This window comes from Tachysurus vachellii, chromosome 10, assembly GCF_030014155.1.
Source record: "Tachysurus vachellii isolate PV-2020 chromosome 10, HZAU_Pvac_v1, whole genome shotgun sequence".
Classification (NCBI taxonomy): Eukaryota; Metazoa; Chordata; class Actinopteri; order Siluriformes; family Bagridae; genus Tachysurus; species Tachysurus vachellii.
This window is the reverse complement of record NC_083469.1, coordinates 5,514,359-5,538,485: the sequence shown is the minus strand read 5'-3', so window position 1 is coordinate 5,538,485 and position 24,127 is coordinate 5,514,359. Positions and strand designations below refer to the sequence as shown.

General features: G+C 39.8%; 1 protein-coding gene across 2 annotated transcripts in view; it reads left to right on the top strand.

Annotated features, from left to right (window-relative positions):
- The window catches only part of ehbp1 (EH domain binding protein 1), a 162,966-nt gene extending 139,200 nt beyond the window's left edge, over positions 1-23,766 (top strand). For both annotated transcript variants that reach the window (XM_060878999.1, XM_060879000.1), the window contains 4 exons: positions 14,806-14,905; positions 15,944-16,017; positions 22,186-22,300; positions 22,633-23,766. In XM_060878999.1, the coding sequence (XP_060734982.1) occupies positions 14,806-14,905; positions 15,944-16,017; positions 22,186-22,300; positions 22,633-22,723 (380 nt within the window). In that variant the 3' untranslated portion in view covers positions 22,724-23,766. The remainder of the gene's footprint in view (positions 1-14,805; positions 14,906-15,943; positions 16,018-22,185; positions 22,301-22,632) is intronic.
- The last annotated feature ends 361 nt before the right edge of the window (positions 23,767-24,127 follow it).

The window sequence follows — 24,127 nt, the reverse complement described above, 5'->3', positions numbered from 1 at the left end:
TGTATCACTTCCTTCTAACCCAAAGGTAATTGATTGTCTGAGAGGTTTAGTCTTTTTTTTCTTGAGCAACAAAGTTAGTGCTGTTTTATTTCACACAAGACAAGACGACACACAAAAGCTAAACATTGGGTAGATACAGGATGGGACAGAACTTCTACTACTTCCTGTTTGTTCCCTGTCTTCATCTTACTGCTCTACTTCTTTTTTTTTTTTTTTTTTTTAGTTTCTCCCCTGCTCCTCCTTCATTGTCTTCTTCTCCTTATCTTTATCTTCATCTTCTTTTTCCTTCTCTTATGTTTATTCTTATGCTTGTTTTTCTTTGTACTTTTTTCCTCTTTTCTTGTTCTTTCTTCTTTCTCATCTTCCTCCACTTTCCCTCCTTCTTTTCCTCTTACTTCCACTTATTCTTCCTCTTTCTACCTCTATCTTCTTTGTCCTTGTTTTACTTTTTTCTCTGTTTTGCTCTTCTTCTTCTTCTTCTCCTTCTCCTTCTTCTTCTTCTCCTCCTTCTCCTCTCATATCCTGGCAGTGTCCAATCACACACACCATAAATTCTCTATTGTATTTTATCAGCATACACAAGTTCTTCATCCCCGATGTCAACATAGATTATGTGTAAATGAGAATCTGTAGCTTGGCCATGATGGTGTGTAATATCTGGGGTTATTGGGTGTCATTTTCTTTTTACACCATTGATCTGACTGGATTATGAATCACCATAATAATTATTTCTCAACACTGACCCACTGTTTACTTTTTTCCATTTCACTTAACTGCGTCTTCCTCGTGTGCGTTAAATCTACTAAACTAAATCATCGTCGAAAAGGTTTTTGAGTCTGTCCTGGTTCATGTCAGAATGATTTTTCTAAATTATCTAGTGTAACTAATAATAAATAATTTATTTAAATAAATATAATCGAATATAATTTTAACAGCACGTTAACAATAAAGACTATAATAAAACGGCATGTTTTGGCTTTACGTTCTTCACACGTAGCGGTAATGATCACAGCCCAGGGTTGGCAGAGATGGCCTTGTTTACAGCAGCGTTTATGAGAGTCCAGCTGAAACAGTTCCATTTGGACACGTCGAAGATTTCCTTCGTGCAAACACAGATCCATATGCATGCCTTCCTTCTCCTGCGCTCCTGGAGCTTGTTCTCCTTTCCTACACGTACTAAACCGTCTCCTCATCATGCCGACAGGCTTCTTCTCTGTCAACTAATCAGCGACTCAGATGGATGCATTGTGGCTCTATGCAAATCTATTTACATTGGAATAGCTCTGTTCTGGAGTAAGGGCGGGGGATTCAGGGGTTCGGTGTTGCGATCTTAAACCCAGGCGTCGGAGTTGGGGGAAAGAGAATACCCAAGGCCAACAAATAAATGAAAGTTTGCCCAAATCCGCTAGATAATGGCCACTGTGTTCCGACTAACCACGGCGGAGAGATAAACGCAGGGATTACTCGGGGGTTTTGCATCAGTTGCTTTCTGCTGGGTGGCCTCACTTGTCAAAAAGGAGATGAATGGAGGAAAAAGAAAAAAAATCATTTAACGCAAGAACATTCACATGGCACATTGAGAAAAGGAGTACGGCTAATTCCATCAAAGCTGCAGGAATCAAGTATTAATTTATTCTGACCCCTCCCCCAACCCACCCCTCTCACAATCCACCACCACCACCACCCCACACACACACATACACCTCCTCTCGCTGCTGTAGCTATTGTTACTTCGATTGTTGATCACTTCGGTAACATGTGATCCGAGCCACATTTGAAGGAAGCGCGGCATTAAGCCGAAGATTTTCGCGCCACCAAATTATCGACACGGACCGCTTTGTAATCGGTTCCAGTCGCTACACGAACGCTGCCTCGGAGAACAACGCTAAACAGAGCTTCACATTTTCATCCTAACTTCAACACGGTTGACGTCAGCTATCGAGAAACTGTGTGTGAATTTCTCCCAATCCATTCCAGACAAGCTTAGGGCATTAATCTGAAGTGTTTAGTTACACAATGCTCTTTCTTATATGTAGCATCTCTTATGTTTCTCTCTTGTGTTTTTTTTTAACTCCTTACTTGAATGAATCCTAATAAGATGACGTTTGTCAAACTGCAGGGTTCAATCCGAAGGTATCTGATACGTAACACCGAGTGAGAAATGATATCAGCTCGCGTTTATTTATAATTTTTTTTTTTTTTTTACATTTTCGCACGTCTAGCGAGATTGCGCTTTCCGGACCCAGTGTAGCGCGACGTTAGCGAAAGTGTGGAGAGATGCTGAGATGTGCTGTTTGAATGGAAGGCTTTAAGGGGCAACAGATTACGACTTGCATGCCGTTTCCTCTCTGCTCTGGGGGAAATGAGCTGTTGACATACTTCGGGGTCATCGTTGAAGATAGTGGGCCAACCACAAGGACGGGCTCGATAAACCCATCCATCTAGACCTTTATCCATTTCACTACAACTAGGGAAGGTAGAAGCGAAATGGAGATGCAGACTGTTGGCACTAAGGGGTTTTTTTCCCCACCTTTTTTGATGGGGAGCTGCCAGAACAGCGTGATTATAGGTGCAGGATTAGCTCTGTTTGCTAACAGACGGCGTGCTAGACGGCCATGTTGTTTGATTAAGCGGGGCATGTTGTTATCTGAAACCTTATGCTGCTATTTTACAAAAAAAAAAAAAAAAATCAAGATTTTCTGTCAGGAAACCTGTCGGTTAAGAAAAGTAGATGTTAAAGGAATAAACCACTTTAGGAAGTGTTATGTGGGCTAAAGTTTACGATCCCGAGGTTAATTATTTCCCATAAAGTGTCTTTTTTTTTAATATCTCTTATACAAATTTGTCATGTATAACAATCAGATTTATTAAAGCGTTATTTTTAATCAGTAATCAGTTTGTTGTGAACCGTCCACTAACAAATTAGCTTCAGTTGTTACTCTCTTATAAACCAGCGATCCAACAACAACTGTTTTTTTTTTTTCCCCCTTTAAGAATTAAATCCAGCTCGTCACATTATCATGAAACCGGTAACGAAAGCGCAACATAACGAAGTCTTTCCTGTGGCTGAAAACTTACTGACACTGGAGACTCTTAACATTAACGGTTTAATAAACATCTCCTTATAGAAGACATCGCCATCTCAACAAGTCATATTTCACTGTTTACTAATCATTCATTCATTCATTCATTCATCTTCTACCGCTTATCTGAACTACCTCGGGTCACGGGGAGCCTGTGCCTATCTCAGGCGTCATCGGGCATCAAGGCAGGATACACCCTGGACGGAGTGCCAACCTATCACAGGGCACACACACACACTCTCATTCACTCACGCAATCACACACTACGGACAATTTTCCAGAGATGCCAATCAACCTACCATGCATGTCTTTGGACCAGGGGAGGAAACCGGAGTACCCGGAAGAAACCCCCGAGGCACGGGGAGAACATGCAAACTCCACACACACAAGGTGGAGGCGGGAATCGAACCCCCAACCCTGGAGGTGTGAGGCGAACGTGCTAACCACTAAGCCACCGTGCCCCCCTTGTTTACTAATCAAAGTATTATTATTATTTTTGGGTTTATATTACTTAGAAGTCCTTCTGAATTAGCTGTTACCATGGAAACGTGAACGATAGTCGAATTTCAGCTGAAATCGGACGAATCAGACCTAAAAAAAAAAACTAATCAGCTTCTGAGCGATAGGACTCGAGACTTCGGCGAGGTTCTTGTATCTTGGTGCGAGTTAATCGTAACGTAAATACAAGGAAAGATTGTGGACCTCGTGTACGTTTGGATTCGTCATCTTACACTGTTTCGAGTATGTTCCGTATTATTAAACAAAAATTGCCTATAATTCTCTTGTGTAAGCCTGGGCTAGTGTAGCTCCCTGCTGCGAGGTAGACCCAGAGGAAAGACAAAAGCACAATGAAACAGAGAGCTTACCACCAACCGCTCGCGCTGGAGCTCTAGAGCAGGGCTGCTATACATCACGGCCTCTCCAATTCTGTCCCCATGCTAATGAGCTGGCTCTGATCTTTCCTCCGCTTCCCATGTTTTCAACATCTTCAAGGACCACATGGCGCTAGCAAAATAAAGACAACTAAATGAGAATTTTTAGCGCTTTTTGTGTCAGCCCGGCTCAGAGCCTTTCAGACAGCGTCACTCATTTAATCTTCCCTCTGAGAAAGAAAGGAGAGAAAAATTGAAGAAATGGAGAAAAAAGGTAAAAAATGTTCAACCGGGAGTCGGAGACGGTGTTCCGGGTGGTGGGGAGGCGGCGGCGGCGGAGGAGCGAGCGGGAGTTTTCGGTGTTGCTAACTTTCCTCTTCAGGGATGAGTTGAGAATTAAAATGATCTCTAAATCGCAAAAATGTTCTGCTTTCAGTCTCGACAAAACGGCTTTTCACGAGAAAGTGGTGTATTTTCACATACTTTTTTTCCCCCTCTTCTTTTTTTTTTTTTTTTTTTTGGCTAAAGCTCAATAATATCGCTGACACATCACAGAGTCCACTTGAAAGGTCCCAAACAAGGGCATGAGATAAAGGGTGAAAGAAGTTCCCGCTCCCCTGCTGGGGGTGGAACCAGAATTCTCTCTCTTTAACAGCAGCGTTCTCTAGAAAAGGCATTGGGAAGTACCTCGCATTAGCTCTGGAGATCACTAGTTAATAGGATGATGTCTTTTAGCTTTTGTTATGAGATTATTAACCCAGGATAGGTTGCCATTCTTATCCGAGCCACAACTTGGAGAGCCTGTTGAGCACGAGTGCCAAAACGCATTGTTCCTGCCTTCTTATTGTTCAGGCTCTTTTAATGAAACACCTTTTTTTCCCCCCCAAAGGCTTCACCAGGTGATCTTTCTTGCACCGCTCTCTCATCTGCCACTTGTGTAATATTAATTACCTGAAGGGTCTTGCTTTTTTCCCAAAAGCCCTTGAGCCCAGGCTCCGTGTTAAACACAGACCCAAAGTGAAGCAAAAGACGAAGTTATAGGAATAGTGGGAAAAGAAAGAGAACAGGAGAATGGGATCTGTGTTTACCCCCAAACCCAAGAGGCTCATTTTAGAGACCTGTATTTTACGGTGCTTCTGTAAGGACTCGGTTATTAGGTTAATTTTTTAGGTTTGATGGGTTGTTTTTTTTTTTTTCTTTTTAGTTGTGAGCACATTTCAAGTCACTCACACTTTCACTCGTTGTCTTGAACAGAAACCATAAGATTTGTATGTATTGTATGTTTATTTGTTTTTCAAACCGTTTAATACTCTATATTTCTGAGCAAAAGATGCTAACAGTCAGTCGTCCAAATCCTCTAATGTTCCTTCTGGTTTTTTTTTTTTTTTATCATTATCATCTGGATTCATAGGTGCTCAGACTTTCTCCATTTATTTCCAATAGCTACAACAGTTTATAGTTTTAACATACACGGCTTAAAGGACGTTTAACCTTACGGACGTCCTCACGCGGCATGTTTTTTTTCACGTCCCATTTTTTTTCCTGGTTTGTCCATCACTATGCATCACTTTAATATTTTAGCAGGAGTGACAAGAAGCGTAATAGTTGTTTTGTAACGTAAACCGTCTGTCCAGGCCGTGCGATAGCGGTCAGGGATTAAGGCGAAAGGTGCAGCCCCGGCTAGCCGATAGTCTGTCAGGCCGTGATAATGTTTATTGATTTATTTTTATTTATTTTTTTTTTTAATGCAGTTTAATAGAGCGGGGGGTCGCAGACAGATATTTGCGATTGCTGAAGGTTGACAGGCTAAACAAATAAATTCTGCTTTCATACAAATCACGAATACCGAAATGTGAAACGATGAACAAAACGAACATTTTAGCGTAAACAGCAGCAAAAAAAAAACCCAGAAAGAAATCTATTATCAGCCGCCTGTTTGTTTTACCCCTCGAGTGCGAGGCTTCTTGGCCGTTAGCTCGGGAATCGGGGCTGTTTGCAGAGGAGCTGTTTGCATTCTCAGCAGTAAGGAGACAGACAAGTGTGACATATTAGAGGGAACCCTATCTTCAAACAATTACATGAATGACGGCACGATAACGCTGTATGTATAGCTGCAGACTTTTCTCTCATTAAAAGCGACTTTGTCGATCCCGGTAGCTTCTCACCCCACAGTTTAAGAGCGCTTATGGTTATGAATTCTTTCTCTTAAGCCGTAAAGCAAGCAATGCTGGGCCAACAATACCAGTGGCAAATTGAAATCCTTTTCGTGGAGGGGATTGGAGCTTCATTCAGGATTTTACATACTTGTGTTCAGCAAGTGTTGATATGTCAGCATGGAGGAATCTATTGGAATCGCGCTCGGCCCAGTAAATCTTCTGTTAAATGTGATAACAATATCAGGCATTTTGCAATATCATATCTACTCCAGGAACTCTAGCGGTGGTGCATATTATCATGTATCTCACTCAGATTTATACTGGTTACATATACAATGTTCAGCTAATACAATATATAATCTCGCTGTGCTGTTTTTGTCGACCGAACCTTCTTACTTTGTGCTGCTAGAATAACATTACAGATTAGTGGTAGTATAAAACTCGCAGTATTTTACTAACTAAAGCACTAATTTTAACTCCAGCTAACCTGAACATTGAGCTCTTATACAATTATTAGAGAAATTTAGACGAATAAAGGTACATCTTATCTTACAAACAATGTTATATTATTTTAAATTACTAACAGTACTCATACTACCAGTCGTTAATCCCAAGCAACACTTTAATAGTAATCTTGAGAATATTCAAACCTTTCAGTGGTTTTTACCTTTTTAATGTTATTGATTCTCTCTCTCTCTCTCTCTCTCTCTCTCTCTCTCTCTCTCTCTCTCTCTCTCTCTCTCTCTCTCTCTCTGATATATAAATGAAATTTATTCCTTAAATTCATAATAATAATAATAATCCAAGTCATGTTTGAACATCCAGTATAATACCACTTACTATGCTTTGTATTAGTCTATAATAAACAATAATATATAACTACTTGTGTATGTAATGTATATACTAATAATAGTAATAATACATATATTACTATGCATCATTATCTATCGATATGTTACGTAATATTTATAGTATATAATAGTAGCAGTGCACTACATTTCCACGTACACCATCGTTACCTGCTTCTGTAGCTGAAAACGAACACGATACATTATCGACTTCATAATTAATACTTTAATTAGTCGTTTGTTTATATAGCGTACGACATCGTTCGATATTAACGAGATTAATTAGTATTTTTAAGCATTAAGTAGTATTTGATTACAATACTCCTGGCATCTAATGATTATTCGGCAAGTACTAATAATACTGTTTATATTAATACTGCTTGTTTTATTTCATTAGTTAACACTATACTGATATTATCTCTGCTATCATTACTACTACAGCAGCTATATATCATTTATATATAAACACACACACTAATTATACTAATAATGACTTCCTATAATTTGTACTATAATGAATTGTTTAATTTGTATATACTATATTGTTAGTATATAGTCATAAATACACACTAATAATGACCTATTATTTAATTTAATCAAGATATCGTACTTTTTACTATTATCTGCATTATTATTATTATATAATATGTATATTATATATATATAAAAAATATATTATATAATATAAAGACGATAACTGACACCTAATGATAACATTATGGGATTAGTGTAAATGGTATATTGGAACGTTTTGCCTCTGTGTGTTATTCTACATGTAGTTATTATATATAATAGAATATAGTAGTATAGTATTTACGCTAACGCTACTCAGTCTGCGCATGCTAAGTTAGTGTTTAGTAAGTATACGTTGTACGATTAATCCAACTACAGCCTCAGTAATAATGTGATTGCACTCTTCTACATTTTTACCTTCAGCTCTGTTGTCGGAGGAGATCAAGAGCTCTGGCTGCTTCTTTTTTTTTAAGCCCATGACATGCCTTGTTGCTTTCTTGCTCTCTGTGCTCGCTTAAAAGCTCGGAGGGGAACGAGGTTTGCGCTTAACCAGTTTGGCCTAACTGAGGGAGAAATGTGTTGTGTCCATTCTGAGGCTAGTGACGGGCCTCATGGGCCACAATGGACTGGGCTTTATCCTGAGATTAGGTATTGTGCCTAAAGCCAAACTCCTTTCCTTCAGGCCGGCGCGAGGCTAGTGCGGCCCTTTCATTTCACGCTAACAAGACTTCTCCATGCCACAGCCCCTCTCCAAGTAATTAAATCAATCCTTTTGTACTTACCGCTCTCTCTCTCTCTCCCTCTCTCTCTATCTCTCTCTCTCTCTATTTCTCTCTCTCTCTGCGCGGATGAACAAGGGAACTGCTTATTGCCTTCATGCATATTCAGAAATACTCGCTAACGGCCTTTTAATGAGGTCCTGCTCAGTTGCACAAAACAATGATCATCTTGTTCTTTTCTCTTTCTCCTTTTCTTTTCTTTTCTTTTCTTTTCTTTTCTTTCTTCTTACTCACTCTCACTTTAACTCATCAGAACAATCGAGGGTAGACACGGCGCAGGCGGAGAAGACGAAACGAGACTCACCCCCGCTTAAAATAAATTGTCAGTTGCTTTAAAAAAAAAGTGCTTTTTCTGAACAGAAGTTAAAATCTGGCCCTTAAAACTCCGATAGACAAATTGGATTACTGCGTATTGGATTAAACAGGAAACTGGTTGGATAAGAAACGAGAAGAGGTTGCTGTGATCACAGGGTTTAATGTTTTTCTTTTCTTTTCAATTTTGTTCCCCTCTTCTCCCCCCTCCTTTACCTCCTTTCTTTTTTTTTTCCCAGAGTGAAGAAACTCGTCTCACCAGATCCAGGATTAATTTGTAATTGTTCTCGTTTCCTAATACTATTGGAAAGATTATTATCTAAATCAAATGAGGGAAAATTTTGTAATTAAACTAAAAGACACCCAAACAATTCCCCTCTTGTTGAGGTGCACTTTCATGTTCGAATTTGTGCGGTTTATTTTGTATTTGTATTTATTTATTTATTTTGTTTGTGTGTGTGTGTGTGTTTTTTTTTAATCGTCCGACAGCGACGCCTTTAACTTTCGTATAATTAGTTTTCTATTTACGTCTGTCTCATCTTGTGGCTTGTGGAGATTAAGGACGGTTGTTTAACTTTGCAAGACGGCAAATCACGTGCTGCACGTATCGGGACAGAATTAGCTCTCGGTCCTTGTTGTAGATAATGTATGCTAATAAGATGCATAGGATACATTAAACATCGGGAAATATAATAGCTGATCTGTTGAAGCTGAATTCTTAGACCCTTTACACCTGTAATACATACTTTGTACGTATTGAGAGGTGTGTGTGTGTGTGTGAGAGAGAGAGAGCAGGGAGAAGGCAGCTGAATGTGTGTACTATGAGGGGATTTCATTAATGCTATCTGGTGTGAATGTAACAGTGGCTGTGATGCTTATCTTAATCTTATTTGGCTATAGAGGCTGGTTCAGCCAGGCACGGCCACGAGCCCTCAGGACACACACACGCGCACGAATACATACATACGTACGTATACACTGCTCGTGCTGTGCGCATGTGATTTCTTGGTTGTATATATTTCTGATATGTTTTTGTTTGTGCAGTGACTTAGGAAGATTATTAGAAGGGATTAATAAAAGATACAGAATTGGAAACATTTAAAATCCCTTATAAGGAGATAAAGACGAATTAGAGGGCAAAATTGATTAGTGTAGAAATGATCCATCTATATAGTCACAGTTTAAAAGCTACTGATGTTTATATAATAAATTAATAGGCATCTAAAATATTGTGTGTGTGTGTGTATATATAAATATATTTTAGATGCCTATTAATTCATTATTTAAACATCAGTAGCTTTTAAACTGTGACCTTTAAATAGAAGCGAGCAACACGACGGTATAATAACAGCGCAATGAATCCATGTGATTCAGATACACATGAATGTGAAGCTGCTGATTTGTTTCAATTGTCGTATTTATTACTTAAACTTTACTGCTGTAAAACAAGGTAAAATTTCAAATCTCAAAAAAGCTCATTAAACTTTTAACTAATTTCTTGCTATAGACATTTAATGATCTCAGTTCTCCTTTATAATCCTATATCAGGATACGTGTTGTGTGTAGCTCTATATAAGGATACGTGTTGTGTGTGGCTCTATATCAGGATACGTGTTGTGTGTAGCTCTATATAAGGATACGTGTTGTGTGTAGCGCTATATCAGGATACGTGTTGTGTGTAGCTCTATATCAGGATACGTGTTGTGTGTAGCTCTATATCTGGATACGTGTTGTGTGTAGCTCTATATAAGGATACGTGTTGTGTGTAGCTCTATATCAGGATACGTGTTGTGTGTAGCTCTATATCAGGATACGTGTTGTGTGTAGCTCTAAATCAGGATACGTGTTGTGTGTAGCTCTATATCAGGATACGTGTTGTGTGTGGCTCTATATCAGGATACGTGTTGTGTGTAGCTCTATATCAGGATACGTGTTGTGTGTGGCTCTATATCAGGATACGTGTTGTGTGTAGCTCTATATAAGGATACGTGTTGTGTGTAGCGCTATATCAGGATACGTGTTGTGTGTAGCTCTATATCAGGATACGTGTTGTGTGTAGCTCTATATCTGGATACGTGTTGTGTGTAGCTCTATATCTGGATACGTGTTGTGTGTAGCTCTATATAAGGATACGTGTTGTGTGTAGCTCTATATCAGGATACATGTGTGTAGCTCTATATCAGGATACGTGTTGTGTGTAACTCTATATCAGGATACGTGTTGTGTGTAGCTCTATATCAGGATACGTGTTGTGTGTGGCTCTATATCAGGATACATGTTGTGTGTAGCTCTATATAAGGATACGTGTTGTGTGTAGCGCTATATCAGGATACGTGTTGTGTGTAGCTCTATATCAGGATACGTGTTGTGTGTAGCTCTATATCTGGATACGTGTTGTGTGTAGCTCTATATAAGGATACGTGTTGTGTGTAGCTCTATATCAGGATACATGTGTGTAGCTCTATATCAGGATACGTGTTGTGTGTGGCTCTATATCAGGATACGTGTTGTGTGTAGCTCTATATAAGGATACGTGTTGTGTGTAGCGCTATATCAGGATACGTGTTGTGTGTAGCTCTATATCAGGATACGTGTTGTGTGTAGCTCTATATCTGGATACATGTTGTGTGTAGCTCTATATCAGGATACGTGTTGTGTGTAGCTCTAAATCAGGATACGTGTTGTGTGTAGCTCTATATCAGGATACGTGTTGTGTGTGGCTCTATATAAGGATACGTGTTGTGTGTAGCTCTATATCAGGATACGTGTTGTGTGTGGCTCTATATAAGGATACGTGTTGTGTGTAGCTCTATATCAGGATACGTGTTGTGTGTAACTCTATATCAGGATACGTGTTGTGTGTAGCTCTATATCAGGATACGTGTTGTGTGTAGCTCTATATCAGGATACGTGTTGTGTGTAGCTCTATATCAGGATACGTGTTGTGTGTAGCTCTATATCAGGATACATGTGTGTAGCTCTATATCAGGATATGTGTTGTGTGTAGCTCTATATCAGGGCACATGTTGTGTGTAGCTCTATATCAGGGCACATGTTGTGTGTAGCTCTATATCAGGATACATGTTGTGTGTAGCTCTATATCAGGATACGTGTTGTGTGTAGCTCTATATCAGGATACGTGTTGTGTGTGGCTCTATATCAGGATACGTGTTGTGTGTAGCTCTATATCAGGATACGTGTTGTGTGTAGCTCTATATCAGGATACGTGTTGTGTGTAGCTCTATATCAGGATACATGTGTGTAGCTCTATATCAGGATACGTGTTGTGTGTAGCTCTATATCAGGATACATGTGTGTAGCTCTATATCAGGATACGTGTTGTGTGTCGCTCTATATCAGGGTACGTGTTGTGTGTCGCTCTATATCAGGGTACGTGTTGTGTGTAGCTCTATATCAGGATATATGTGTGTAGCTCTATATCAGGATACGTGTTGTGTGTAGCTCTATATCAGGATACATGTGTGTAGCTCTATATCAGGATACATGTGTGTAGCTCTATATCAGGATACGTGTTGTGTGTAGCTCTATATCAGGATACATGTGTGTAGCTCTATATCAGGATACATGTGTGTAGCTCTATATCAGGATACATGTGTGTAGCTCTATATCAGGATACGTGTTGTGTGTAGCTCTATATCAGGATACATGTGTGTAGCTCTATATCAGGATACATGTGTGTAGCTCTATATCAGGATACATGTGTGTAGCTCTATATCAGGATACATGTTCCTTTAACTTTAACATCATCTTTAATTTGAGAAGCTCTGAATTATCTAAATCTGGCTCTGGATTATAAATATAACCAGAATTGGTCAGAAGTCAAGTTCTCCCACTCATACTGTGTGTCTGTGTGTGTGTCTGTAGGTCTGTGTGTCTGATTGTGTGTGTGTGTGTGTGTGTGTGTGTGTGTGTGTGTATGTGTCCTCATTCGATATGCGTTCCTGCTGCTGTAGCTGAGAATGTACACACAAACACACACCCCGTCTGTGGAAACGTCCTCAGCGATGCTCCTCCTAATCCTTCGCTTCCTCCCAATGTCACACAAGCTTAATATTACCATTTATTATTTGCTTGTTTCATTTGGAGCTACAATGGCCTGTCAGCGAGCGCTTTATCCTTTTCAAGCCCACTATTTAAAAGTTGAATACGATAATCCCAGAGCTGATTCCTGAATCCCAGGACTTTTTTTCCACCACCACCACCAAGTTTTTAAAAAAAAAAATAACAAATATAAATTACACACATCTGTGTAGAGCTTTTTGTATGTATGTGGGTATTTTTGTTGGTTCTTTTTTGTTTGAGTGACTGACGTGACAGAGCTTTGTTGTTCCTGATGATGTCATGTGACAGACAAATCCACCAAAGTCACGTGGCGCTAAAAAAAAATAGCAAAGCCATGGCATGTCTCCAAATTTGTCGTCCCTGTAGTAAAACATATCCGTGATATGTGCGCCGCTGGTTGTGTGTTTGCCTTTCATGTGACACTGACCTTCATTTGACTTTGACGCTCTTTATTAATAAGATGAACGTTGTCCAAGATCGTTTCAGAGCTCAGAGCCGCTCGGTAATTGCTCTTTAATTCCACTCAGACCTGTCCGCATGAGTCCGCACATTAACATAGCTTAAAGAAAAAGAGAAGGTGGGGGGAAAGGTGTTTGGACGCTAATTCTGTTGTTGATGTTGTCAGACGCATACAGGTATTAGAGAGCTAATGAGTAGTGAGGGTGATTACATAAGCTTAAGGGATCTTTCATCTTCTTGTTACTTTCATCCCGTCCTTCAAAGAAATCTTTAGCGTTGCTGGAATGCTCAGAACGGCCACGGTGGCGGTCTTGCCTCTCCAACCGACTTAACCGATTTGGCTGTAACCTCTTGTTCCTGTCTTCTCTTAATGAGGATAAAATAATATTGAATGAATTAAAAACTGTCTCTATGCTTTTGAATTCTTTATCTTGTATAGAATTGACATTGTATCCCATTTTCTACTGGAACTACTAAAGAAAAGTGTGTTTACTTTACACTGATCTTGTCCTGCATTGCTCTGTGTGTGTGTGTGTGTGTGTATATATATATATAGAGCCTTTGTGTATTGTGCATTGAAGCCTTTTGCTTTTCCTATTTCCTCCACGTATAGATGAGACGCCAAAAAACAAATTGCCCTAACTTGAAATATTCCGTCTCCAGTCTGGAGGTTGTTGGAACTGGTGGTTTCTGAAGCAGCACAAAGTCTCCACGTTAATCCCAGCTAGTGTGGGAACAAAACAGGCCGCCTGTAATCCGGCCTCCTAATCCAGCATCGTCTTATTGACAATGGCAGCATCGTGTGAAGTGTCTAATACGTCGCCGCCGAACACACATCTGGCCGGCTTCCTAACTTGCGTGTCGATCTGTGCGACTGAGAAAGAGTCGGTGGGCTAATCTCATTTGATGCACTTCGGTTCAGGGAGAGGGAAAGGTTCGGGAAACGGCCGGGGAACCGGGTGACGGTGGTCTGGCAATTTAAAAAAAAAAATTAAAAAGTGATTACCAAGATGATGGAACTCTCTTATTATTATTATTATTATTATTATTATTATTATCATCATCACATATTCAGTAATACTTAATTGAGAAATATCATGATACGACATTCTACAACATCATACCACCTTTCTTTTAAATGAACTGTGTGTATTTATAATGCTTTATTGTACAGTATTATCTAGCAATAAATAGTAAATATGCGGCAATTACAATATAGTTTGCATACCGGAATGAATCGTTTGCATATTCGATTTTTTATTTTTTTTTAATTTACGGACGTCTTGAAAACCCGGTGCGAGATTTTACACTGTGATTAACGTTAAAGCAAATACTGTATATAATTCACCAGCTTTACTGTCAGTGCTGCAGTAAACCGTAAAAGTGAAGAAAGGTTCAAGTGGCAGATCTGCAAGTTATCCTTTTATTATATTCAATAATTAATCAGCAAGATTAATAGTTTCAGGTCTCAAAAAAAAAGGCTTTAAAAAAAAGCTTGTAGCGTTAAAGAGGTTTATACACCAACATAACTGCTGTTAATTAGATACTTATTATTAATGCAGATTATTAAAGTATAGCAGGATTTTATGGTATGTGGAGGATCGTCTACTCTAGTAGCTGTGCCTCTGCCATATGTCCGCTTACGTGTGTGTGTGTGTGTGTGTGTGTGTGTGTGTGTGTGTGTGTACTCTCTCCTATAGGGAAGAATAAGGAGGAGGAGGAGGCCATGATGCAGGAGTGGTTCACGCTGGTGAATAAGAAGAACGCTCTGATCCGGCGCCAGAATCAGCTCTCTCTGCTGTGAGTTCCTGTTTGCCCTCTTCAGCCCCTTCGTCTCTCCCTCTGTTCCTTCTCCTCTTTCTTTCTCCTCTCTCTCTCTCTTATTTTTTCTTTCTCACGGTGAAGCGTCACCGACTACGTACACACACCTTTAATGTTTAGACACCTTACACTTCAAAATCGCCGACCCTTGGGACCAGGGCGCAGGATGAAGGTCAGCCGGTGAAGGGCACAGCGGCTTATTCCTCCGCCGCCTTCCCCCTACTCCGGGTTCAGGCGGGAAAAAATGAAATCACGTCAGTCACCTCACGGCTCTAATGAAATTCAGTGCTCGTGTTATTTCAGCCATTAGCCATATTGGATCAACCTGTTCTGACTTACGAGTTATTTGAAAGCGAACGTGACCACGACACGAACGCTGTAACTGATTTTAATGTCTGGTTCCATTTTAAAAGCAGCTATTATGTAATCTTACGTTCCGTGCAGAACGAACGAGAGAAAAGATAATTGTTCTGTAATCTGTCCTTTTCTTTGAATGGGACACACAGGAAATCCAGGTCAGCGTTTTAATTCCAGAGAGGGAGGGAGAGTTCCCATGCTCCCGCAAAACGACAAATCGAAGCGTCCTAATCGTATTATATCGCTGGGGGAAAAAAATTAAAACGCACTTCTGAGTGCTCAGTTAAAAGAGTCTTGATGATTATTATTATTATTCTCCCTTTCATTTGGCTCTTTGTCAGCGAACAAGCTCTGAAGGACGAATTCTATTACGCACCGGAATGAGCTCATTTCCAATACATTTGAAAGAGCTGAAATTAAATTTGCCCGTTGATACCCCCTCTCACATTCTTTCCCTTCTTAATCACAGCTCTTTTCTCCGCTGTCCTATCGCCCCGACCAGCCCTCGCCGCTGCCCGTTTGGGTATCACTTATTTGCAGTAGATTAATGTGGCACGGCGAGGTGTCGGCGAGTGCTCGAATCAATGTTTATTAAAGGTTTCTTTAAGTGTTTAATGATTTCGTAATTAACATATTGATGAACTTTTACAACTTGCCCAGGGAGAGGGAGCATGATCTGGAGAGGCGCTTCGAGCTGTTGAACCGGGAGTTAAGAGCAATGCTGGCGATTGAAGGTAAGCGAGAGTGGATTTGGGGGATGGAGAAGTGGGAGGGGGTGAAAAACGCTGCGTGAGAGAAAGACAAAAAAAAAAATTCTCATCTTCTCTCTCTCTCTCTGTCTCTCTCTCTCTCCCCGTCTCTCTCTCTCTCTCTCCCTCTCTCTCTCTCTCCCCCTCCCTCTGTGCCTTGGCTCTCACCTTTTTAACAACAACGGACCACTTGAGAATTTATCCTTTTTTCCCCGCGTACATTTTCATTCTGTTTACTATAATATAACTAAGTCATTCTCCTGAGTGTGTTGGCTGTTATTGTTAAGTGCAAATGTCTGTAAAGTGCAGTATCAATACCTCGTCTGTCTGATGTGCCCAAAGGCGACGCCTATATTTATAATCTTTATTATTTATTTATTTATTTATTTTCGAGTACGTTATTCAAGCCGGAAAAGACGTCAAATGGGGAAAAAAGGCTGTATCAAAGTTGTCTGGTTAACTTTAATCCCTTTGACTGTGTCCCGGCTTTCGCAAAATGAACCTTTCGCAATCGATGCAAATTGATTTTGCTATTCGATGGTGACCCCTTGCACCCCTCGGCTAGCCACGGTAATTTCTTTTTGCACCTGATAAGCTACCTGATCCATCATAAATCAATTCTAATTAGTTTGAGGGGCCGACGGACGACACGCATAGCTAAGCAGAGAGCCGCGTCTCCGCCGCGCGCCTCCCTCTGTTTATTCGCCTCTACCTGCCATCATCCTTAGCTTACTTTTATACATGTCGGTGGGAGGCTTTGTAACATGATTGATGCTTAAACAAGTTATCATGGTGCTTTGTTGTTTTTTTTGTTTTTTTATACATATTACAATTTAATGGCTGATTATTTTGGTCACAGGTTGTTTGACCACAGACTGCGGTGCCTGGAAGCTAACTGAATTATTGGAAGCTAACTGAAATGATGTATACATCACACCATATCCAGTGCCTTCCATATCAACCCATAAACTGGAAACTTGTTACATTTTATCGGCCGTCGCTCTCTCTCTCTCTCTCTCTCTCTCTCTCTCTCTCTCTCTCTCTCTCTCTCTCTCTCAAGCTTCAGCACTTAACATTCAGAGACAGCTCTTTTCTTGGGCGAAGCAGTGATAGTTCTGACCTGCTGGTGAGGGAAGCGAGTGCATCACTTTCTTATTTGGTGCTCCAACAGGTCTTTTCACAGCCAGCCAACGCAGACAGGTAATTTCTGATTTGCTTGGCCGGCTGACGACAGTAGTAATAGAGACCACTGGGGTGTTTATACACACACACACACACACACACACACACACAGGTCACAAAAAGCACAGACACTTCATCTCCGGTAGGTGCTGATATGGTACTTATGTCACCTTTTCCACAGAAAACTCAACCTGTACTAGCAAGACGATCGAGCGTTTGGCCCATGTTTAGTTCTTATATTAAGCGAGCGTATTCATTGTATTCATTTCTCTGCAAACACCTAGATTTAAAACTGAAAAAATTGGCTTCTTGAAAATGAGGACTGTAGTGCAGGCTTAAATTTTAAATGATAAAACTATATCAAAAGATACATTTTTTTTTTTTTTTTTTTTTTGCAGAAGTTGAACAAATGAACCACACACACACACACACACAGGCCGATTGACAATGTGCAGAAGATTCATATGCAGGTTCCCTAAAAATCTAAAATAAGAAGAATAACACAGCGAGTGTTCATGTCGTTTAAACGATAACCCGTTCTTTGGTCCTCTGGATTTGCAGGCAACATTATGGAGAGGGTGAAAAGAAGGGCCATGGAGTGAATGTGGCCTTCTACAATATGCCATGGTTCTTATTTTTCTGCCTCCAAATTGATCCTTTTTGGCTTTTTTATCTGCCTTCCATGCACACGCACTCACACACACACACACACTCTCTCTCTCTCTCTCTCTCTCACACACTCTCTCTCTTTCTCTCTCCTTCTTGCCCCTCCTTCTCTCCATCTCTTTCTCAGTTCAGACTTGGTGCACTCCGGGGCGTGTTATTTGAAAGTGGACGCGCCTCTCTTAAAGGGATTTCTGCATAGGTCCCCTATTTTTGTTGTTGTTGTTGTTACGGTTTTATATGATAAGCTTTTTTTTTTTTTTTTTTTTTTTTTAGATGTTTAAAATCAATATGTAATCCTGTGCAGGAGCTTATCCCCCCAACAACCCCATTTGTAAATCTATTTGAGCTTTGTTACCCGCCCGGGCCGGCGTATTCCTCAGATTGATTAGGTGCAGTGCCAGGATCCTGTCAAATGGCCGCCTTTGATGATGTTGCAAACTCTTTCAAGATTGCTAGTTGACTGGAACTGCAGATAAGGCAGGGTGACAATTCCTCCTTTTTTTGCACTATTCACAAGAAAAAAAAATCTATTTATTTCCATTGCGGTGTAGATTTCAGGGGTGTTTGTGAAGGTCTGGGGTTTTTATTTTTTTTTTTTAATACTCTTCAACAAAAAGGATATTTATATTCCAGTCACACATTCTTTTTAGTTACTTCTTCTCACCATTATCCTCATTTCAGTGTTTAATAAAATGAAATCGGTTCTAGTATGTCGAGCACTTCTATGTTCTTCATACTACGTATAATACCACCTATGGATGGATTAACACACGGACACGGATACACGTGCGCTGGAATATCGAACCGATTGTATTTAAAAATAAATCACAGCTATATGTTTAATTAAAGGGAATGATAGGGATATATTCTATCTCTAAAACAGTTGATTTTCCTAACAGTTCCCTTAAAAATCTCTCCTTTTTTTCACTTAAAATCCTCCTTTTCACTTTTTCCACTAACATTCTTATTACATTTACTCTGCTCAGTTCTGACCGCGTAAAGTTTACAGACCAATACTGTAAAAGTCCCGAAAGCTCAAAATGAATGTTTTATACAATTAGGAATTTTTAATCCGGTATTTTTTAATCCGGTTCCAGCTATAAAGGTTAAATTCAATTAAGTGAACGCTGTTTCAGTCTTAGTGCAGTCTTCGATAAAGTGCTGCACAGATTCAGTTTTAAAAAGCAGCACACTTTCCTTTCCTGAGCTCTTTGTCAGCGTTTTAGTCCTCCACTCCACCAGCCTCGTCAATGGGCTAATGCTAATTCGTTTTGTTCATTTCCTCCATTGTGAGCCTCTTGGCTATGTCGCAAAGCTGCTACGACTTTGGTCCAAACGTCACGTATAGACTTTTTTGGGGTTATAAATGAACACGTTAACACAAGCAGGAACGTTGTGAATACGGTGAACGAACACCAGAGGGGTTTTATTTTATCCTCACAGTTTGACCTGACGAAGATCAGTTAAAAGCGAATTGGCTTGTAGACGAGAATGCAGTAAGACCAGCAAAAATACGGATATTATCTGTTACCACTGTGTGAAATTTGAAGTAAATGTTAAACCGGTGTCATTTTTTTATGTTTTAATGTCAAACTTTCTTGATCGATGTCCCCCAGGATATAATTTATATTATATATTAGCGTTCTCTAATATCAAAAAGTATCTTCAGTTATGTAATCGAATGTGTGTTCGTTTCCCAGTGGAGAGATTAAACCTGAACCATTCAGCGTTATTTTATTTCTACTGGTTATTTTTTCTTTTTATTTGCTTCCTGAAACGATTCAAACTTTGTAATGTTTTTAAAATATATTTATATATAACAGACCAGACGACTGTATGTATAATATGTATAATTTTCTATTTAAATAAAACTTTTAAAGTAGATGAAGGTGCCATTCCACAGACTTTTTTCCTGTCAACTTCTTCTTTCTATCCTTTGTAGGCGCCATGTTAGTCTTTGTCTTGAGTCCCAGTTGGCTTCCGTCCAACGCCATCTTACGTTGCCACTCAAATCCATGCACAGCCCAAATCTTCTGTAATAAGATCACGTATTGTGCACCGGATGTTTCCGAGCTCGCATACTTCCTGGGTTTTTTGTTGTTTTTTGTTTTTTTTAAATAAAAAAACATAGTAAGAAAAGGAACGCTCTGAAATGTAATCCTGCTTCCTATCCTTGCACAGGGTGCGAATGCAAAGTTGCATTTTTGATTGTTAAATTTCCTGGAAATATTAAAGGGGAACTCTCGGAAGAAGCACTCGGAGAGCCGTTGAGCAGTTTGCGCTCTTGAATAAATTTCTCTTTGGAGGAGGGTCATGGGGATTTGAGCCAGTGCATTCTTGTGTAGCTTCTGAGAGCTCACATGGTTACCATTGGCGTGCATTGTTAGGGTTATCTGAATAAGCAGCGACCATGTGAGTTTTGACGTGAACGCCCAGGGCAATGAGGAGAGAGAGAGTGAGAGAGGAGTAATCCAAACAGTCTGCACACACCACTTTTTATTACCCCGAACTCCCCCCTTCCTCTCTACTTTTTTGCCCCTTTCTACTTTTTTAGTTTTGGGGAGGGGTTTGGGAGCTTCCCTGAGTGACCATGATGAGTTTGGGACTGAGCTTGAGGTGGGCCTGAGTGAAGGGGAGGGGCGGATCTGCTTGTTCTCTTGTCCGTGTCTCTCATCGCCCCTCTTTATTGTTTACCTTCTTAATGAGGAGGGTGGGATGCTCCAGACTTGATTGACAGCTGCATGCAGCCTCTGTTACGGCCACTGGGGAGCATCTTCAGCTTCTTGGCCAAGAGTGATGACGAGGGAAATGGAGGTGGGACCGAATCGACAGCGCCTCTCTTACACTTTCGCTTACTCTCTTTCTCTCACTCTCTCTCTCTTTCAGTGTCACTCTACCTTTCTGGAAAAGTTTTGTTGGCTGTAGCTCACTCACTCTCTCTGAAGTGCCCATTGTTTTTTTTCCCCTTTAATGCACTAGGAGAGTGAATGAAGCAGTACAGGGAGAGAATTTGTGTGAAAGACATGAGGCCTGTAATAGTGTTTAATAAACTTACACTGAACTTAAAGGACCCCCTCAGACGCTAATATTTTCCTTGTTCTATACGATTCTCACAGAATAGTTATGTTACACCATATTTGCAGAGCACTCGCAGCATTAGCTTTTGATTAGGTTAAAGACTGAGCGCTTTCCTTTGGTGCTGGAGCGCGCAATAACTCGCCAAATATTAGTACTGTGTTCATTTTGCTTCTGTGCTTCACTTCAAAGGCTAAACGAGGCAGCGGAGGAGACCTTTTAGAGCCCGCCTCGGCTCTCAGCGTGATGCACACGTACCGCCCAGCTGCCGCAATTTCACACGCCGCACAACAGAAATATTTATCTTTAATAAAGTCCACTTATTTTAAGGATTGACATTTTCGCAGGTTCAGGCGATACGTCTGACCGTTTTATCTCCTGCACTTTCTTCTTCTTCTTTTTTTTTTTTCTGTTCGGAAATCAATCACGGTTAAATGTTGACATGACACACGGTGTTTAAGAGAGAAGCCCTGAGCAGCACAAGGTCTCACACTTTTATAGGAGTTTTTATAGGCTTTATTTTTTCCCTTGTGAAGTGTTTGAATGTGGAGAACACACTCACTCATGCACAGTATGTTCTTACATCGAGCTGAAGAATGGGCTTGGTAACCAAATGTCCTGTTGGCTGTGAGCTAGGCTCTAATCTCCACTCAAATCAGTAATGGCTGATCCTGTTAGCCAGGCTGATATTTCAGACCAGCAGGCCTGCCTACCTGGCCAGGTCACCTCTCTCACACGCACACACAGGCCTTTAGGTAGATTCGGTGCGTTGACGTAATGAACGTTAAAGAATTTAAATCTAGGGTTGTGATGAGGAATCGTGAGTCAGAGTCTGTAAGAATCTTGTTCTTTATCCTGCACCGATCCTTCAGTTCAGGAAGTGTTAGGAGTTTTATGTTGTGCAGTTGAACACAATTCAGTCGGCTTCCTCTCGTGTTTTCTTCTCTCTGCCGATATTCTCATGTTTTTAACTTTATTACCTAAAAAAAAAACAAAAAAAAAACAGGGTTAGTATTTTTTAAAGTGTGTGAAAGCAGCAGTCACTTCATATAATAGCACTCTCAAGTTTTCACAAGACCAGTGATAAGATTTAAGTGGAGTTTGGGCAGAGAGTCCAGAGGCTTTCGCTTTTATCCGCTCTCAGGTAACGACGGTCATTAGATGATCATCTTTGTTTTTTGTGACTTGTATTTTTTATGAAGTGCCTTTTCTTTGTCATTTTTAATTCAGACTGGCAAAAAACTGAAGCCCAGAAACATCGGGAGCAGCTGCTTCTAGACGAGCTGGTCATACTGGTCAACAAACGTGATGCTCTGGTCCGAGATCTCGACGCACAGGAAAAAGAGTATGTCCACTTCTCTCTCTTCTCTCTTTCTCTTTCTCTCTCTTTCTTTCTCTCTGTCTCTTTCTCTGAGCTGGGATCGCTGAGCCAGTAAAAGGCCTCTAAGTGACCAGGCATGATTATTCCATTACTTTTGAATCACCAGAGTTGGTTAATTGCTGTGTGGTCAGAGGTCATGTAGGTCTGTAGATCAGTGAGGAATCAGGAGATGGACAAAATATTAGAGTTCCACTAACTGGAAGATGGAAGAAGTGTAGTTGTCATTTCCTTGACTCCCAGTTCTGGACTTTGGTCTTTGGATCTTTAACCGTGTTTGTGTGTGTTTGCATTTGCAGGGCCGAGGAGGAGGATGAGCATCTGGAGCGGACTCTGGAACAGAACAAAGGAAAGATGGCTAAGAAAGAAGAAAAGTGTGTCCTTCAGTGATTTCCAAAACAGACACTAAAACTTACTAAACTTACTGCAGAAAAAAAAAGAAGAATGTTTACTACAATTTTGAGAAACGTATTATTACTATTATAACAAGCGTCGCATTACTTACGTTTATTTCGGCTTTAGATGAAAGTTTGGTCAGCGTTTGCAGCCCAAGGGCTGGTGCGTGTTCATTCACTCTAATGCCTTTGGTTTTCTTTATACTGAGATTACATTTCAACACTAATAGATTGTTCGATTGTTCTAAAAAGGTACTTCTATGTGATAAAACAAGCATTTTTTAAAGAACCGAATAACCACGTCAGAGAGGAAGCTCCACGACGATCCGCTGACTTTTAATGTTTGTTGTTTCAGACAGACGCATAGCTTCGATCATATGAATGTGTGTTAATTTCCCAGTGGAGATTAGGACTGAACATTTCAAGGTACAAACACAACATCATTTTATAGTTATTTTAGCATTTTAAAAAAAATTCTGCATTTTATCTATAAAAAAACTCTAAATCTTCTTTTACTCCAAACAGTGTTTTATTACTTAACGTATAACTTTTAATTCAACTACTTTTTAAATGTATAGGATCTCTTTAAGGGGGATGTTGCATAAAAAAACAAGAAAGTTAGTTTGTTTGTTTGTTGTTTTTAAATTTTTTTTTGTTTAACCAAAAAATTTGGGATGTTCCATAGCAGGAATCTCTGAGTACTTTTTAAGTGCTTTTATTTAGACTGAATGGTTAAGATGTACATTTCACGTCACCGTTTCATGAGAGGAGAATACGAGCGTGTGAAATCCTGTTTCCAGGAGAAGTTTAAAAACAATTAATTTATTGTCGTTTGTCCTTTTTGCGACAGCTAACCATCTTCACGACCTTGTGCATTAACTCGAGGACTTTAATATTTATTGTATACTTTAAAAATGCTTTCATACACATCTCTCTGGTTCACCTCGCGTGCTGCTGTCTTATCGTGTGAACGTTGTTTATTTATTCCTAAAAATGACCAGTCATCAATAAAACTGAAATGCTTTCATACTCTTAAAACTCCTGCGGCCTTGTTTTCTTATTTTCCTCAGAGCCGTGACCGGTGTTTAAAAAGCAATGCTGATTAAAAAATAAATAAATAAGTACATAAACCTGGGCTTGTGTACACTGTAGGCTTATTTTTTTTTAAAAATATGAAAATATATTGAGTGTCTTCAGTATAACTCACTGTCAAGCCAGTTTATTTAATTTATTTATTTATTTATTTTTCTTTTTATTAATATTTTAACTACTTCGTTAAATGTGGGTTAAGATGTTTAGTTGTTTTTTTGTAAATATTATAGATCATTATTAGCTAGATTGCTTTACTTCACATTTCTGCTTATTTTAATTACAATATGTGGTTAAAGCTAGAAATTAG